The 14,684-nt window shown below is 49.9% G+C and overlaps 1 protein-coding gene across 1 annotated transcript in view; it reads left to right on the forward strand.

The window, feature by feature from the left end:
* LOC129842155 (protein Wnt-7a-like) overlaps nucleotides 1-14,684 on the forward strand; it is a 53,784-nt gene that overhangs the window by 17,486 nt on the left and 21,614 nt on the right. The window contains exon 3 of the mRNA XM_055910569.1: nucleotides 9,588-9,859. Coding sequence (XP_055766544.1) covers nucleotides 9,588-9,859 — 272 coding nt within the window. The remainder of the gene's footprint in view (nucleotides 1-9,587; nucleotides 9,860-14,684) is intronic.

The raw sequence follows: 14,684 nt of genomic DNA on the forward strand, positions 1-14,684 counted from the left end.
CTGTATTGTCCTCATAACGAGCAAAGTTGTTTAGTCTGTCTGGGAGCAAGACATCCTGGTCCGCGACGGGGCTGGTTTTCTTTTTGTAATCCATGATTGTCTGTAGACCCTGCCACACACCTCTTGTGTCTGAGCCGTTGAATTGCGACTCTACTTTGTCTCTATACTGACGCTTAGCTTGTTTGATTGCCTTGTGGAGGAAATAGCTACTCTGTTTGTATTCGGCCATGTTTTCGGTCGCCTTGCCCTGATTAAAAGCAGTGGTTTGCGCTTTCAGTTTTGCGCGAATGCTGCCATCAATCCACGGTTTCTGGTTGGGGAAGGTTTTAATTGTCGCCGTGGGTACAACATCACCGATGCACTTGCTAATAAACTTGCTCACCGAATCAGCGTATTCATCGATGTTATTGTCCGACGCTATGCGGAACATATCCCAGTCCACGTGATCGAAACAATCTTGAAGCGTGGAATCAGATTGGTCGGACCAACGTTGAACAGACCTGAGCACGGGAGTTTCCTGTTTTAGTTCCTGTCTATAGGCTGGGAGCAACAAAATGGAGTCGTGGTCAGATTTTCCGAAAGGAGGGCGGGGGAGAGCTTTGTCGTTGAAGTTAGAGTAACAATGATCCAGGTTTTTACCAGCCCGGGTCGCCGTTCGATATGCTGATAAAATTTGGGGAGCCTTGTTTTCAGATTAGCCTTGTTAAAATCCCCAGCTACAATAAATGCTGCCTCAGGATATATGGTTTCTAGTTTACATAGAGTCCAATGAAGTTCTTTCAGAGCCGTCAATGTGTCTGCTTGGGGGGGGGGTATACACGACTGTGATTATAATCGAAGAGAATTCTCTTGGTAGATAATGCGGTCGGCATTTGATTGTAAGGACTTCTATGTCAGAGCAAAAGGACTTAGCTATAGAACCCTTTTTAATGGTTCTTTATAGAGAATGATTCTATAAAGAACCTTTCTAAATCTGAAGGTTCTAGAAAGAACCTTTTGAAGAACCAAACAGGTTTATTTTTTCTGGTTAGCCATTTTATATTGTTAAAATTTCATTGGTTTTATTATTGTGTTAACAAAGTTGAATCAGGCATTCTAGGTCTGCAATGGCTGGGGGTCCTTGAGGAGAACCACTGGTTTAGACATCAGTTTACAATTGACTCAAGGCCATACGTGAGTCTTTCACTAGACACTGTCACGTTCCGTAGTCACATTTTAATTATCACTAAAAGAGCCAAGAACCCTTTTGTGAACTGCAAAGAACCAGTGAAGAGCTCTAATGGTTCTTTTAGTCATTATGGTTCCACATAGAACCATCAACCTTCCCAAAGAACCCTTGAGGAACCCTCTTTTCTTAGTGTTTAGGGGGGCTAGGGGCTGATTTGGAATACAGGGTCTGTTTCCTTGGTTGTACGGTCAGAGTGTTGTAGGGTTAAGGTGTAAATGATTGATCGGGGGGAGAGTTGACCAGGCAAGCCAGTAACACTGATTATCAATACTGTAATGATGATGATGATGATGATGATTGAACTCTGAAACTGCTGAGGCTACAGCATTCAATCAATCCCCCAAAAATGTAGCCCTTACATCAGCTGATATCTCAAAGTGCTGTACAGAAACCCAGCCTAAAACTCCAAACAGCAAGCAATGCAGGTGTAGAAGCACGGTGGCTAGGAAAAACTCCCTAGAAAGGCCAGAACCTAGGAAGAAACCTAGAGAGGAACCAGGCTCTGAGGTGTGGCCAGTCCTCTTCTGGCTGTGCCGGGTGGAGATTATAACAGAACACGGCCAAGATGTTCAAATGTTCATAAATGACCAGCAGGATCAAATAATAATAATCACAGTAGTTGTCGAGGGTGCAGCAAGTCAGCACCTCAGGAGTAAATGTCAGTTGACTTTTCATAGCCGATCATTCAGAGTATCTCTACCGTTCCTGCGGTCTCTAGAGAGTTGAAAACAGCAGGTCTGGGACAGGTAGCACGTCCGGTGAACAGGTCAGGGTTCCATAGCCGCAGGCAGAACAGTTGAAACTGGAGCAGCAGCACGACCAGGTGGACTGGGGACAGCAAGGAGTCATCAAGCCAGGTAGTCCTGAGGCATGGTCCTAGGGCTCAGGTCCTCAGAGAGAGAGAGAGAGAGAGAGAGAGAGAGAGAGAAAGAAAGAAAGAAAGAACCTTGTGGTATCAGAACCCTGTGGTATCAGAACAGAACCCAGTGGTATCAGAACAGAACCCTGTGGTATCAGAACAGAGCCCAGTGGTATCAGAACAGAACCCAGTGGTATCAGAACAGAACCCAGTGGTATCAAAACAGAACCCAGTGGTATTAGAACAGAACCCAGTGGTATCAGAACTCTGTGGTATCAGAACAGAAATCTGTGGAATCAGAACAGATCCCTGGTCTGTTCAGAACCTTGTGGTACTGTATTAGTGCGGGGTGTAATGGTGTGGTATCAGGCGGTCCATCTAGGGAGGGTCTGCATGCTTCTCAGCCCTCAGGCTCACCTCAAGGAGCTGCCAGCTGTGTGACAGGAGCTGGGCTGCAGGCCAGATCATCACAACACTATCTCTCCCTCTGGGTGCACCGTTACATACACCTCTGACCATTGTATTGCTGCAATACATGGACGATACCTTCCTGGGTTGACCTGGTGACCTAATGAGAGACAGTGTTGACCTGGAGGGTTGACCTGCTAAGAGACAGTGTTGACCTGCTGAGAGACAGTGTTGACCTGCTGAGAGACAGTGTTGACCTGCAGAGAGACAGTGTTGACCTGCAGAGAGACAGTGTTGACCTGCTGAGAGACAGTGCTGACCTGCAGAGAGACAGTGTTGACCTGCAGAGAGACAGTGTTGACCTGCTGAGAGACAGTGTTGACCTGCAGAGAGACAGTGTTGACCTGCAGAGAGACAGTGTTGACCTGCTGAGAGACAGTGTTGACCTGCTGAGAGACAGTGTTGACCTGCTGAGAGACAGTGTTGACCTGCTGAGAGACAGTGTTGACCTGGAGGGTTGACCTGCTGAGAGACAGTGTTGACCTGCTGAGAGACAGTGTTGACCTGCTGAGAGACAGTGTTGACCTGCAGAGAGACAGTGTTGACCCGCTGAGAGACAGTGTTGACCCACTGAGAGACAGTGTTGACCCGCTGAGAGACAGTGTTGACCTGCAGAGAGACAGTGTTGACCCACTGAGAGACAGTGTTGACCTGCAGAGAGACAGTGTTGACCTGCAGAGAGACAGTGTTGACCTGCAGAGAGACAGTGTTGACCTGCAGAGAGACAGTGTTGACCTGCAGAGAGACAGTGTTGACCTGCTGAGAGACAGTGTTGACCTGGAGGGTTGACCTGCTGAGAGACAGTGTTGACCTGCTGAGAGACAGTGTTGACCTGCTGAGAGACAGTGTTGACCTGCAGAGAGACAGTGTTGACCTGCTGAGAGACAGTGTTGACCCACTGAGAGACAGTGTTGACCTGCTGAGAGACAGTGTTGACCTGCAGAGAGACAGTGTTGACCCACTGAGAGACAGTGTTGACCTGCAGAGAGACAGTGTTGACCTGCAGAGAGACAGTGTTGACCTGCAGAGAGACAGTGTTGACCTGCAGAGAGACAGTGTTGACCTGCAGAGAGACAGTGTTGACCTGCTGAGAGACAGTGTTGACCTGGAGGGTTGACCTGCTGAGAGACAGTGTTGACCTGCTGAGAGACAGTGTTGACCTGCTGAGAGACAGTGTTGACCTGCTGAGAGACAGTGTTGACCTGCAGAGAGACAGTGTTGACCTGCAGAGAGACAGTGTTGACCTGCAGAGAGACAGTGTTGACCTGCTGAGAGACAGTGTTGACCTGCTGAGAGACAGTGTTGACCTGCAGAGAGACAGTGTTGCCCTGCTGAGAGACAGTGTTGACCTGCAGAGAGACAGTGTTGACCTGCAGAGAGACAGTGTTGACCTGCAGAGAGACAGTGTTGACCTGCTGAGAGACAGTGTTGACCTGCAGAGAGACAGTGTTGACCTGCTGAGAGACAGTGTTGACCTGCTGAGAGACAGTGTTGACCTGCAGAGAGACAGTGTTGACCTGCTGAGAGACAGTGTTGACCTGCTGAGAGACAGTGTTGACCTGCTGAGAGACAGTGTTGACCTGCTGAGAGACAGTGTTGACCTGCTGAGAGACAGTGTTGACCTGCTGAGAGACAGTGTTGACCTGCAGAGAGACAGTGTTGACCTGCAGAGAGACAGTGTTGACCTGCAGAGAGACAGTGTTGACCTGCAGAGAGACAGTGTTGACCTGCAGAGAGACAGTGTTGACCTGCAGAGAGACAGTGTTGACCTGCTGAGAGACAGTGTTGACCTGCTGAGAGACAGTGTTGACCTGCTGAGAGACAGTGTTGACCCGCTGAGAGACAGTGTTGACCCACTGAGAGACAGTGTTGACCCACTGAGAGACAGTGTTGACCTGCTGAGAGACAGTGTTGACCTGCAGAGAGACAGTGTTGACCTGCAGAGAGACAGTGTTGACCTGCAGAGAGACAGTGTTGACCTGCAGAGAGACAGTGTTGACCTGCTGAGAGACAGTGTTGACCTGGAGGGTTGACCTGCTGAGAGACAGTGTTGACCTGCTGAGAGACAGTGTTGACCTGCTGAGAGACAGTGTTGACCTGCTGAGAGACAGTGTTGACCTGCAGAGAGACAGTGTTGACCTGCAGAGAGACAGTGTTGACCTGCTGAGAGACAGTGTTGACCTGCAGAGAGACAGTGTTGCCCTGCTGAGAGACAGTGTTGACCTGCTGAGAGACAGTGTTGACCTGCAGAGAGACAGTGTTGACCTGCAGAGAGACAGTGTTGACCTGCAGAGAGACAGTGTTGACCTGCTGAGAGACAGTGTTGACCTGCAGAGAGACAGTGTTGACCTGCAGAGAGACAGTGTTGACCTGCAGAGAGACAGTGTTGACCTGCTGAGAGACAGTGTTGACCTGCTGAGAGACAGTGTTGACCTGCTGAGAGACAGTGTTGACCTGCTGAGAGACAGTGTTGACCTGCTGAGAGACAGTGTTGACCTGCAGAGAAACAGTGTTGACCTGCTGAGAGACAGTGTTGACCTGCTGAGAGACAGTGTTGACCTGCTGAGAGACAGTGTTGACCTGCAGAGAGACAGTGTTGACCTGCTGAGAGACAGTGTTGACCTGCTGAGAGACAGTGTTGACCTGCTGAGAGACAGTGTTGACCTGTTGAGAGACAGTGTTGACCTGCTAAGACAGTGTTGACCTGCAGAGAGACAATGTTGACCTGCTGAGAGACAGTGTTGACCTGGAGAGAGACAGTGTTGACCTGGAGAGAGACAGTGTTGACCTGCTAAGACAGTGTTGACCTGCATAGAGACAGTGTTGACCTGTTGAGAGACAGTGTTGACCTGGAGGGTTGACCTGCAGAGAGACAGTGTTGACCTGCAGAGAGACAGTGTTGACCTGCAGAGAGACAGTGTTGACCTGCAGAGAGACAGTGTTGACCTGCTGAGAGACAGTGTTGACCTGCTGAGAGACAGTGTTGACCTGCAGAGAGACAGTGTTGACCTGCTGAGAGACAGTGTTGACCTGCTGAGAGACAGTGTTGACCTGCAGAGAGACAGTGTTGACCTGCAGAGAGACAGTGTTGACCTGCTGAGAGACAGTGTTGACCTGCTGAGAGACAGTGTTGACCTGCTGAGAGACAGTGTTGACCTGCTGAGAGACAGTGTTGACCTGCTGAGAGACAGTGTTGACCTGGAGAGAGACAGTGTTGACCTGTTGAGAGACAGTGTTGACCTGTTGAGAGACAGTGTTGACCTGCAGAGAGACAGTGTTGACCTGCTGAGAGACAGTGTTGACCTGCTGAGAGACAGTGTTGACCTGCTGAGAGACAGTGTTGACCTGCAGAGAGACAGTGTTGACCTGCAGAGAGACAGTGTTGACCTGCAGAGAGACAGTGTTGACCTGCAGAGAGACAGTGTTGACCTGCAGAGAGACAGTGTTGACCTGCTGAGAGACAGTGTTGACCTGCAGAGAGACAGTGTTGACCTGCTGAGAGACAGTGTTGACCTGCAGAGAGACAGTGTTGACCTGCAGAGAGACAGTGTTGACCTGCAGAGAGACAGTGTTGACCTGCTGAGAGACAGTGTTGACCTGCAGAGAGACAGTGTTGACCTGCAGAGAGACAGTGTTGACCTGCTGAGAGACAGTGTTGACCTGTTGAGAGACAGTGCTGACCGGCAGAGAGACAGTGTTGACCTGGAGGGTTGACCTGCTCAGAGACAGTGTTGACCTGCAGAGAGACAGTGTTGACCTGCAGAGAGACAGTGTTGACCTGCTGAGAGACAGTGTTGACCTGCAGAGAGACAGTGTTGACCTGCTGAGAGACAGTGTTGACCTGCTGAGAGACAGTGTTGACCTGCAGAGAGACAGTGTTGACCTGCTGAGAGACAGTGTTGACCTGCTGAGAGACAGTGTTGACCTGCTGAGAGACAGTGTTGACCTGCTGAGAGACAGTGTTGACCTGCAGAGAGACAGTGTTGACCTGCAGAGAGACAGTGTTGACCTGCTGAGAGACAGTGTTGACCTGCTGAGAGACAGTGTTGACCTGCTGAGAGACAGTGTTGACCTGGAGGGTTGACCTGCTGAGAGACAGTGTTGACCTGCAGAGAGACAGTGTTGACCTGCAGAGAGACAGTGTTGACCTGCTGAGAGACAGTGTTGACCTGCTGAGAGACAGTGTTGACCTGCTAAGAGACAGTGTTGACCTGCTAAGAGACAGTGTTGACCTGCTGAGAGACAGTGTTGACCTGTTGAGAGACAGTGTTGACCTGCTAAGAGACAGTGTTGACCTGCTGAGAGACAGTGTTGACCTGTTGAGAGACAGTGTTGACCTGCTAAGACAGTGTTGACCCGGAGAGAGACAGTGTTGACCTGGAGAGAGACAGTGTTGACCTGCTAAGACAGTGTTGACCTGCAGAGAGACAGTGTTGACCTGTTGAGAGACAGTGTTGACCTGGAGGGTTGACCTGCAGAGAGACAGTGTTGACCTGCAGAGAGACAGTGTTGACCTGCAGAGAGACAGTGTTGACCTGCTGAGAGACAGTGTTGACCTGGAGAGAGACAGTGTTGACCTGCTAAGACAGTGTTGACCTGCAGAGAGACAGTGTTGACCTGTTGAGAGACAGTGTTGACCTGGAGGGTTGACCTGCTGAGAGACAGTGTTGACCTGCAGAGAGACAGTGTTGACCTGCAGAGAGACAGTGTTGACCTGCAGAGAGACAGTGTTGCCCTGCTGAGAGACAGTGTTGACCTGTTGAGAGACAGTGTTGACCTGTTGAGAGACAGTGTTGACCTGCTGAGAGACAGTGTTGACCTGCAGAGAGACAGTGTTGACCTGCAGAGAGACAGTGTTGACCTGCTGAGAGACAGTGTTGACCTGCTGAGAGACAGTGTTGACCTGCTGAGAGACAGTGTTGACCTGTTGAGAGACAGTGTTGACCTGTTGAGAGACAGTGTTGACCTGTTGAGAGACAGTGTTGACCTGCTGAGAGGCAGTGTTGACCTGTTGAGAGACAGTTTTGACCTGTTGAGAGACAGTGTTGACCTGCTGAGAGACAGTGTTGACCTGCTGAGAGTCAGTGTTGACCTGCTGAGAGACAGTGTTGACCTGCTGAGAGACAGTGTTGACCTGCTGAGAGACAGTGTTGACCTGCAGAGAGACAGTGTTGACCTGCAGAGAGACAGTGTTGACCTGCAGAGAGACAGTGTTGACCTGCAGAGAGACAGTGTTGACCTGCAGAGAGACAGTGTTGACCTGCAGAGAGACAGTGTTGACCTGTTGAGAGACAGTGTTGACCTGCAGAGAGACAGTGTTGACCTTCTGAGAGACAGTGTTGACCTGCTGAGAGACAGTGTTGACCTGCTGAGAGACAGTGTTGACCTGCTGAGAGACATTGTTGACCTGCAGAGAGACAGTGTTGACCTGCAGAGAGACAGTGTTGACCTGCTGAGAGACAGTGTTGACCTGCAGAGAGACAGTGTTGACCTGCTGAGAGACAGTGTTGACCCGCTGAGAGACAGTGTTGACCTGCTGAGAGACAGTGTTGACCTGGAGTGTTGACCTGCTGAGAGACAGTGTTGACCTGCAGAGAGATAGTGTTGACCCACTGAGAGACAGTGTTGACCTGCAGAGAGACAGTGTTGACCTGCAGAGAGACAGTGTTGACCTGCAGAGAGACAGTGTTGACCTGCTGAGAGACAGTGTTGACCTGCTGAGAGACAGTGTTGACCTGCAGAGAGACAGTGTTGACCTGCAGAGAGACAGTGTTGACCTGCAGAGAGACAGTGTTGACCTGCTGAGAGACAGTGTTGACCTGCTGAGAGACAGTGTTGACCTGCTGAGAGACAGTGTTGACCTGCAGAGAGACAGTGTTGACCTGCAGAGAGACAGTGTTGACCTGCTGAGAGACAGTGTTGACCTGCAGAGAGACAGTGTTGACCTGCTGAGAGACAGTGTTGACCTGGAGGGTTGACCTGCTGAGAGACAGTGTTGACCTGCTGAGAGACAGTGTTGACCTGCTGAGAGACAGTGTTGACCTGCAGAGAGACAGTGTTGACCTGGTACTCTGTCAGTCTAGAGACTGTTGGTGGCTGTCTGTCTGTCTGTCTGTCAGTCTAGAGACTGGTGGTGGCTGCCTGCCTGTCTGTCTGTCTGTCTGTCTGTCAGTCTAGAGACTGGTGGTGTCTGTCTGTCTGTCTGTCTGTCTGTCTGTCAGTCTAGAGACTGGTGGTGTCTGTCTGTCTGTCTGTCTGTCTGTCTGTCTGTCTGTCTGTCTGTCTGTCTGTCTGTCTGTCTGTCTGGAGACTGGCCTGTCTGGACTAATGAATCCTCTGTCTGACAGCAGAATAAAGGACAGTGTTTGTAGTACATCTAGTATGCCCTCTGAGATTGACACTTTCTCTTCTGCATAGTACATTTGGATTCTATCTCCTACAGATATCTGTGAGCTCACAATACTCAGAGCCCTTCAGGTGCATTTGTCTCCCTCCTTTCCCTGCCCTCCTGCTCCTCCTCTCCTCTCCCCCTTTTCCTGCCCTCCTCTTCTCCTCCTCCCCTTCTCCTCCTCCCCTTCTCCTCTCCCCTTCTCCTCTCCCCTTTTCTCTGCTTTCCTCCCCCCCTTTCCCTGCCCTCCTCCTCCTCCTCTCCTCTCCCCTTTCCCTGCCCTCCTCCTCCTCTTCTCCTTCCCCCCATTTCCTGCCCTCCTCTCCTTCTCTCCTTCCTCCTTCCCCCTGCAGCCCTCCCCCTGCCCTTCACCCCCCTACCGTCATTAATCTGTTTAAAGCAGCTGTGATAAATGAACTAAACTTGGCTTGCCTCGCACATTTTATGATTTGGTTTGAACAAGCTATGTCAGGTATGTGAGGAGGCTTGATACCGCCCAAACAGAGGGTCATGTTGTCAGCGATTCTGATTCAAAATGTTCTTTCTTGATATATTTCATTGCTGTGCAAAACAAATTCCCTTCAGGGAAATGGTTTCAATCAATCAACCTATCAACCAATCAAATCCTCTCTCCTCTCTCCCAGGTAGTAAGGAGGCAGCGTTTACCTATGCCATCATCGCCGCAGGTGTGGCCCATGCCATCACAGCAGCGTGTACCCAGGGGAACCTGTCCGACTGCGGCTGTGATAAGGACAAGCAGGGGACCTACAGCCAGGACGAGGGCTGGAAGTGGGGAGGCTGCTCGGCCGACGTGAGCTATGGCCTGGGGTTCTCTAAGGTCTTCGTAGACGCGAGAGAGATCAAAAAGAACGCCAGGACCTTAATGAACCTCCACAACAACGAGGTGGGACGCAAGGTATGTAGACGCGGTAACGAAAGTGGACACTCCACCTCAATGACATCCTGTAGGAAGTCATGTCAATGTTTCCCCTCACTAACAATGTCAAACAGGAAGATCATTTTATCATATTGAGACACGGTATAACACACCTTTATAGTAGTCTGATAGACATTTACATTTACATTTAAGTAATTTAGCAGACGCTCTTATCCAGAGCGACTTACAAATTGGTGCATTCACCTTATGACATCCAGTGGAACAGCCACTTTACAATAGTGCATCTAAATCTTTTAAGGGGGGGGGGGTGAGAAGGATTACTTTATCCTATCCTAGGTATTCCTTAAAGAGGTGGGGTTTCAGGTGTCTTCGGTAGGTGGTGATTGACTCCGCTGCCCTGGCGTCGTGAGGGAGTTTGTTCCACCATTGGGGGGCCAGAGCAGCGAACAGTTTTGACTGGGCTGAGCGGGAACTGTACTTCCTCAGTGGTAGGGAGGCGAGCAGGCCAGAGGTGGATGAACGCAGTGCCCTTGTTTGGGTGTAGGGCCTGATCAGAGCCTGGAGGTACTGAGGTGCCGTTCCCCTCACAGCTCTGTAGGCAAGCACCATGGTCTTGTAGCGGATGCGAGCTTCAACTGGAAGCCAGTGGAGAGAGCGGAGGAGCGGGGTGACGTGAGAGAACTTGGGAAGGTTGAACACCAGACGGGCTGCGGCGTTCTGGATGAGTTGTAGGGGTTTAATGGCACAGGCAGGGAGCCCAGCCAACAGCGAGTTGCAGTAATCCAGACGGGAGATGACAAGTGCCTGGATTAGGACCTGCGCCGCTTCCTGTGTGAGGCAGGGTCGTACTCTGCGGATGTTGTAGAGCATGAACCTACAGGAACGGGCCACCGCCTTGATGTTAGTTGAGAACGACAGGGTGTTGTCCAGGATCACGCCAAGGTTCTTAGCGCTCTGGGAGGAGGACACAATGGAGTTGTCAACCGTGATGGCGAGATCATGGAACGGGCAGTCCTTCCCCGGGAGGAAGAGCAGCTCCGTCTTGCCGAGGTTCAGCTTGAGGTGGTGATCCGTCATCCACACTGATATGTCTGCCAGACATGCAGAGATGCGATTCGCCACCTGGTCATCAGAAGGGGAAAAAGGAGAAGATTAATTGTGTGTCATCTGCATAGCAATGATAGGAGAGACCATGTGAGGTTATGACAGAGCCAAGTGACTTGGTGTATAGCGAGAATAGGAGAGGGCCTAGAACAGAGCCCTGGGGGACGCCAGTGGTGAGAGCACGTGGTGAGGAGACAGATTCTCGCCACGCCACCTGGTAGGAGCGACCTGTCAGGTAGGACGCAATCCAAGCGTGGGCCGCGCCGGGGATCCCCAACTCGGAGAGGGTGGAGAGGAGGATCTGATGGTTCACAGTATCGAAGGCAGCCGATAGGTCTAGAAGGATGAGAGCAGAGGAGAGAGAGTTAGCTTTAGCAGTGCGGAGCGCCTCCGTGATACAGAGAAGAGCAGTCTCAGTTGAATGACTAGTCTTGAAACCTGACTGATTTGGATCGAGAAGGTCATTCTGAGAGAGATAGCAGGAGAGCTGGCCAAGGACGGCACGTTCAAGAGTTTTGGAGAGAAAAGAAAGAAGGGATACTGGTCTGTAGTTGTTGACATCGGAGGGATCGAGTGTAGGTTTTTTCAGAAGGGGTGCAACTCTCGCTCTCTTGAAGACGGAAGGGACGTAGCCAGCGGTCAGGGATGAGTTGATGAGCGAGGTGAGGTAAGGGAGAAGGTCTCCGGAAATGGTCTGGAGAAGAGAGGAGGGGATAGGGTCAAGCGGGCAGGTTGTTGGGCGGCCGGCCGTCACAAGACGCGAGATTTCATCTGGAGAGAGAGGGGAGAAAGAGGTCAGAGCACAGGGTAGGGCAGTGTGAGCAGAACCAGCGGTGTCGTTTGACTTAGCAAACGAGGATCGGATGTCGTCGACCTTCTTTTCAAAATGGTTGACGAAGTCATCTGCAGAGAGGGAGGAGGGGGGGGAGGGGGAGGAGGATTCAGGAGGGAGGAGAAGGTGGCAAAGAGCTTCCTAGGGTTAGAGGCAGATGCTTGGAATTTAGAGTGGTAGAAAGTGGCTTTAGCAGCAGAGACAGAAGAGGAAAATGTAGAGAGGAGGGAGTGAAAGGATGCCAGGTCCGCAGGGAGGCGAGTTTTCCTCCATTTCCGCTCGGCTGCCCGGAGCCCTGTTCTGTGAGCTCGCAATGAGTCGTCGAGCCACGGAGCGGGAGGGGAGGACCGAGCCGGCCTGGAGGATAGGGGACATAGAGAGTCAAAGGATGCAGAAAGGGAGGAGAGGAGGGTTGAGGAGGCAGAATCAGGAGATAGGTTGGAGAAGGTTTGAGCAGAGGGAAGAGATGATAGGATGGAAGAGGAGAGAGTAGCGGGGGAGAGAGAGCGAAGGTTGGGACGGCGCGATACCATCCGAGTAGGGGCAGTGTGGGAAGTGTTGGATGAGAGCGAGAGGGAAAAGGATACAAGGTAGTGGTCGGAGACTTGGAGGGGAGTTGCAATGAGGTTAGTGGAAGAACAGCATCTAGTAAAGATGAGGTCGAGCGTATTGCCTGCCTTGTGAGTAGGGGGGGAGGGTGAGGTCAAAAGAGGAGAGGAGTGGAAAGAAGGAGGCAGAGAGGAATGAGTCAAAGGTAGACGTGGGGAGGTTAAAGTCGCCCAGAACTGTGAGAGGTGAGCCGTCCTCAGGAAAGGAGCTTATCAAGGCATCAAGCTCATTGATGAACTCTCCGAGGGAACCTGGAGGGCGATAAATGATAAGGATGTTAAGCTTGAAAGGGCTGATAACTGTGACAGCATGGAATTCAAAGGAGGCGATAGACAGATGGGTAAGGGGAGAAAGAGAGAATGACCACTTGGGAGAGATGAGGATCCCGGTGCCACCACCCCGCTGACCAGAAGCTCTCGGGGTGTGCGAGAACATGTGGGCGGATGAAGAGAGAGCAGTAGGAGTAGCAGTGTTATCTGTGGTGATCCATGTTTCCGTCAGTGCCAAGAAGTCGGGGGACTGGAGGGAGGCATAGGCTGAGATGAACTCTGCCTTGTTGGCCGCAGATCGGCAGTTCCAGAGGCTACCGGAGACCTGGAACTCCACGTGGGTCGTGCGCGCTGGGACCACCAGATTAGGGTGGCCGCGGCCACGCGGTGTGAAGCGTTTGTATGGTCTGTGCAGAGAGGAGAGAACAGGGATAGACAGACACATAGTTGACAGGCTACAGAAGAGGCTACGCTAATGCAAAGGAGATTGGAATGACAAGTGGACTACACGTCTCGAATGTTCAGAAAGTTAAGCTTACGTAGCAAGAATCTTATTGACTAAAATGATTAAAATGATACAGTACTGCTGAAGTAGGCTAGCTGGCAGTGGCTGCGTTGTTGACTTTGTAGGCTAGTTGGCAGTGGCTGCGTTGTTGACACTACACTAATCAAGTCGTTCCGTTGAGTGTAATAGTTTCTACAGTGCTGCTATTCGGGGGCTAGCTGGCTAGCTAGCAGTGTTGATTACGTTACGTTGCGTTAAAAGAACGACAATAGCTGGCTAGCTAACCTAGAAAATCGCTCTAGACTACACAATTATCTTTGATACAAAGACGGCTATGTAGCTAGCTATGTAGCTAGCTACGATCAAACAAATACCACCATAGCATGAGGTAGAGCAACAAATGATAAGATATGATATGACATGACCCTACAGAGCTCGTTGGGGATATGATATGATAGGATAGGATAGGATAGGATAGGATAGGATATGATATGATATGATAGGATATGACCCTACAGAGCTGGTTGGGGATATGATATGATATGATATGACCCTATAGAGATTATTGGGGATATGACCCTATAGAGATCATTGGGGATATGATATGATATGATATGATCCTACAGAGCTGACTGGGGATATGATATGATATGATATGACCCTACAGAGCTGGTTGGGGATATGATATGATATGATATGATATGACCCTACAGAGCTGGTTGGGGATATGATATGATATGATATGATATGACAAGATATGACCCTACAGAGATGGTTGGGGATATGATATGATATGATATGATATGACCCTACAGAGATGGTTGGGGATATGATATGATATGATATGATATGACCCTACAGAGCTGGTTGGGGATATGATATGATATGATATGATATGATATGACCCTATAGAGATGATTGGGGATATGACCCTATAGAGATCATTGGGGATATGATATGATATGATATGATATGATCCTACAGAGCTGACTGGGGATATGATATGATATGATATGATATGACATGATATGACCCTACAGAGATGATTGGAGATATGATATGATATGATATGACCCTACAGAGATGATTGGAGATATGATATGATATGATATGATCCTACAGAGCTGGTTGGGGATATGATATGATATGATATGATATGACCCTACAGAGCTGGTTAGGGATATGATATGATATCATATCATATCATATCATATGACCCTACAGAGATGGTTGGGGATATGATATGATATGATATGATATGATATGACCCTACAGAGCTGGTTGGGGATATGATATGATATGATATGATATGACATGATATGACATGATATGATATGATATGATATGATATGATATGACATGACCCTACAGAGCTCGTTGGGGATATGATATGATATGATATGATATGACCCTACAGAGCTGGTTGGGGATATGATATGACATGATATGATATGATATGATATGATATGACCCTACAGAGCTCGTTGGGGATATGATATGATATGATATGATATGATATGTGTC

This window comes from Salvelinus fontinalis, unplaced genomic scaffold (genome assembly GCF_029448725.1).
Source record: "Salvelinus fontinalis isolate EN_2023a unplaced genomic scaffold, ASM2944872v1 scaffold_0018, whole genome shotgun sequence".
NCBI classification, from domain to species: domain Eukaryota; kingdom Metazoa; phylum Chordata; class Actinopteri; order Salmoniformes; family Salmonidae; genus Salvelinus; species Salvelinus fontinalis.